The 3,386-nt window shown below is 39.7% G+C and overlaps 2 protein-coding genes across 2 annotated transcripts; both read right to left on the bottom strand.

Annotated features, from left to right (window-relative positions):
* Nucleotides 1-218: 218 nt before the first annotated feature.
* JH06_5080 (hypothetical protein) lies at nt 219-1,703 on the bottom strand (the record flags this gene model as incomplete). Its single annotated transcript, XM_014669471.1, is given in 8 exon segments — nt 219-244; nt 285-828; nt 853-1,134; nt 1,161-1,229; nt 1,293-1,350; nt 1,430-1,545; nt 1,585-1,672; nt 1,687-1,703. The coding sequence occupies 8 exon segments, from the start codon at nt 1,701-1,703 to the stop codon at nt 219-221; spliced, it is 1,200 nt and encodes a 399-aa protein (XP_014524957.1).
* Nucleotides 1,704-1,975: 272 nt separating this feature from the next.
* Nucleotides 1,976-3,173, bottom strand: JH06_5079 (tRNA-dihydrouridine synthase a; the record flags this gene model as incomplete). The annotated part of the gene is made up of 6 exons (XM_014669470.1): nt 1,976-2,107; nt 2,135-2,257; nt 2,287-2,729; nt 2,774-2,876; nt 2,913-3,048; nt 3,079-3,173. 6 exons carry the CDS (start codon nt 3,171-3,173, stop codon nt 1,976-1,978), a joined length of 1,032 nt encoding a protein of 343 aa, XP_014524956.1.
* Nucleotides 3,174-3,386: the final 213 nt, after the last annotated feature.

The following is a 3,386-nucleotide window of genomic DNA, read 5'->3' as shown; positions in this document are numbered from 1 at the left end:
ATGACGAATTGATTTGATATCTTCTGACCAAATTTCACTCTTATCTTTCACTTTTACCAATTCTTTCAATTTAAACATAACCATTCCTACAATCACAATTGTTCTATCAGTGATACTCCTTGATATAACCCACACTATATTCACTAAACATAAGCAAAAGCTAATAACTCCTTGAAAGGCCAATTCTGATGAAGTGTAATCAACTGGCATCTTTCCTATCAGGGGCGCAAATAGGGCATATGCCCTAAGAATCACCTCAAATATCAATTGTTACCACAATAAACCTGCATTCACACATGGTGGGAGTAAAGAGGCGGAAATTGCCACTCCTACCAGCGATGAAGTATTGCGTCCTGAAATAGCCAAAGCAACTCCAACTCCAGAAGGAAGCGCAACGAAAAAACCCACGATTAAATTGTATGCATCTCCACGGTTCTTCATTTCATCTGTTGGCCACCCTGGCCATATATTCCCGTGCGAAACGGTACCCAGAGGAGTACAACAGAATCCAACAAAGAGACCACAGAGAATCTGATGATGAGAACAGTATACTTCTCCTACACAGATGGCTATTCCGATGAGTTCAGAACGAAGGGATTTCTTGAGCAGTGCATGATCGTGCACCACAGCAGCTACAGTGTGAGAGTGCACCAACACATTACAGAAGGCGATTCCCAGGATGGGTCCCATGAGAGGAGACACCAACATGGAGGCTACTGTGACAACAGAGCTATTGCTACCGAGACCGACAGCAGCCATGAGCCCAGCTGAAATCAGTAATAACACATAGTCGAAGGTACAGGTAGCACCATCATCAATCAGACTAATCTATTCATGATACAGCCAACTCACTGCCACCATCTCCTGCACGAGGATCAGACGAGATGCTACTCCATCACGGATCTGTGCCTCCTGTGGTGAATCATCGCTACTCTTGTATAGCTCACAGCTGGTTACATAAACAGACCCGTACCATGTATCCAGACCAATATTCTCCAGAAGCCCCAGAACAACCTCACTGATAGTAGATGAACAACTAAAAGAGATAGTGACAATGTTAGAGGACGAAACTCGACTTGACAAGGGGATATTCAGTGAATTCAGGATATCCATAACCAGAGATTCCACATTGATCTACAGATCATTCTTTGAACAATGACATTCAATGAGAGGAATAGAAGCTTCCGCTTGGCTTTTTGGAACTGATGCGCGAGGGGTGGTATCTGACACTAATAAGGCGATCGAAAAACCAAGTTCACTATCCTACTATAAGAAGGGAGAAGAAAAGATACATCTGTAATCTCATCATAGTGCGTTGCTATTGTATCATATGCCACAGTGTTATTCGCCCTATTTTATAAAGGGAAACAATGACTACATAGACTTATTTGATACCTGTAATCTTCCGGCCTCAGATAAACTAATAGACTTGGCCTCTTCATCAACAACAGGAAGTTCGTCCATATCTTCATCACTAAAAGCAGAAGTTGTTGAAACAATTGTCGACAAATTGACTTGTTTCAATTCTGCATTATCTTCCTTATTCTAATCAACAGTGCGAAAAAATACACGAATATTATCTACTTCACGAAGATCGTAAAGGATAATCGGAAACTTGCGACTACCAGGCTTTGTTTCCATACGATCAATAGATTTAGGGAAAATGGAGTAACTAGAATCACAGACAATTCGAAAACAGACATAATGTTCCCTCTTGAATCTCTTGACGATGTACACCGAAAAGAAGGATCAATATCCGGCTCCAGAACAAACTAGAATATTAATTTGGTGAGATCATTTCCACTCGTTGACTCAACATTCTAAAAGACGAAGACAGATCATGTACATATGTCTGCGGAAAGGAAATGGTAAAACTGTGAGCCATTTGGTTTCTGTAGGTTATTATTGTACTAACAAGAACCGCGGGAACACTACCAAGAATGTGGTAAGAAACAAGAAAAGACTAAATGGACAGCTACTCAATTACAATCTGATAACTACCAAGATTCGCATAATCAGCATCATCAATGGAATCCAGAAATGAATCATCAAAACACTTTAGCGACTCTAAAACAGCTTGTCGAAATGGAAGTTTCTTCACAGTCAACTTGTCTTGGAGAACGCTCCGAAACACACTTCCCCCTCGCAAAGCCCCGGAAAACAGCGTATTCAATGGTCTAGATACTACAGAAGCCACTGGTTTCCATGATACTAGAATTGATGTGACTCTTCTCTCATACAATGTGTTTTCTGCATTCTTTCGACATAATTGATATAATTCTCAACAACCTGACGTCGGGTGAGATGAGGACCAGATCGATGATAAAACAGTTCGTCAGCGTGCCGAAAGAGCCATGAATTTTGCATTGCCATTCTTCCAATCATTATACCTCGCAATTTCCGATGTAAATTTGGTCTAATTATAAACTGTGTAAAAGAATACGATTCTCGATTCAGCAACTCGTTAGCTTCAGCAAAGCTCTTGATACCGCCATTGAGAGTGAAATCGATTGAAGGAAAGTCATCCAATAGACGGAATATCCAGTCGTACTGAAGAGGAGGAATACGACGATTTTCTCTCGTGTTTACACCACATGTCCAACATTTCCTTGCATGAATGATAAAATGATTAACATTCTGATTGGAAGCAGTAGTTCCAAGTGTTAGTGGATTCGATACACCACTAACAATGGAGATGAAGTCAACAAGTTCCTCATAACTGTCTCGAGCTATATTATCAACACAGCATGGATAATACAATCGACACCTATACGACATTTAACAGTAACAGGAATGGATATCTTCTTTTTAATAGCCAAAACGATATCTCGAACCAATTTAGGTTTCAACATCAATTTTGCACCAAATTCCTTCTTCTATCTATGACAGTATAAGCAAAAAGCAACAGAAACAAGATTGCTTGGACAACCGCAATTTAAATTGATTTCATCATAGCCACGGTCTGCTAACATTTTTGCTGCCGTAGCAATATGTTCCGGATTGTTCCCACCAAGTTGACCCACAAGTGGATGTTCAGAGTTATCAAAACTACAATCAAGAATCACTCATGTTTAAAACTCAATAATGTCATCTGTATATCTTGAAAACAACAACGTCTCAGCCACAAACATTTCGCTATATAGGGTACAAGATTTCGTCAATTGACGCATCATATACCTTTGAAAACTAAAATTATCAGGAACCAACACATATCACGTATTTGTCACATCAAGCATCGGAGCGATACTAATTCTATCCAGATTCACTTCATCAATATCCTCCATAACGAAATTTGTTAAAACAAATACAGGACTAAACGATCAGTTCTTTTTCTTCTCTTCTTTCTTTTGAAGACGATTCAATTCTTCTTTCTCTTCTTTCTCAGC

The sequence above is a fragment of the Blastocystis sp. subtype 4 genome (genome assembly GCF_000743755.1).
Source record: "Blastocystis sp. subtype 4 strain WR1 chromosome Unknown seqid_0541, whole genome shotgun sequence".
NCBI classification, from domain to species: Eukaryota; class Bigyra; order Opalinata; family Blastocystidae; genus Blastocystis; species Blastocystis sp. subtype 4.
This window is presented reverse-complemented; position numbering and strand designations above follow the sequence as displayed.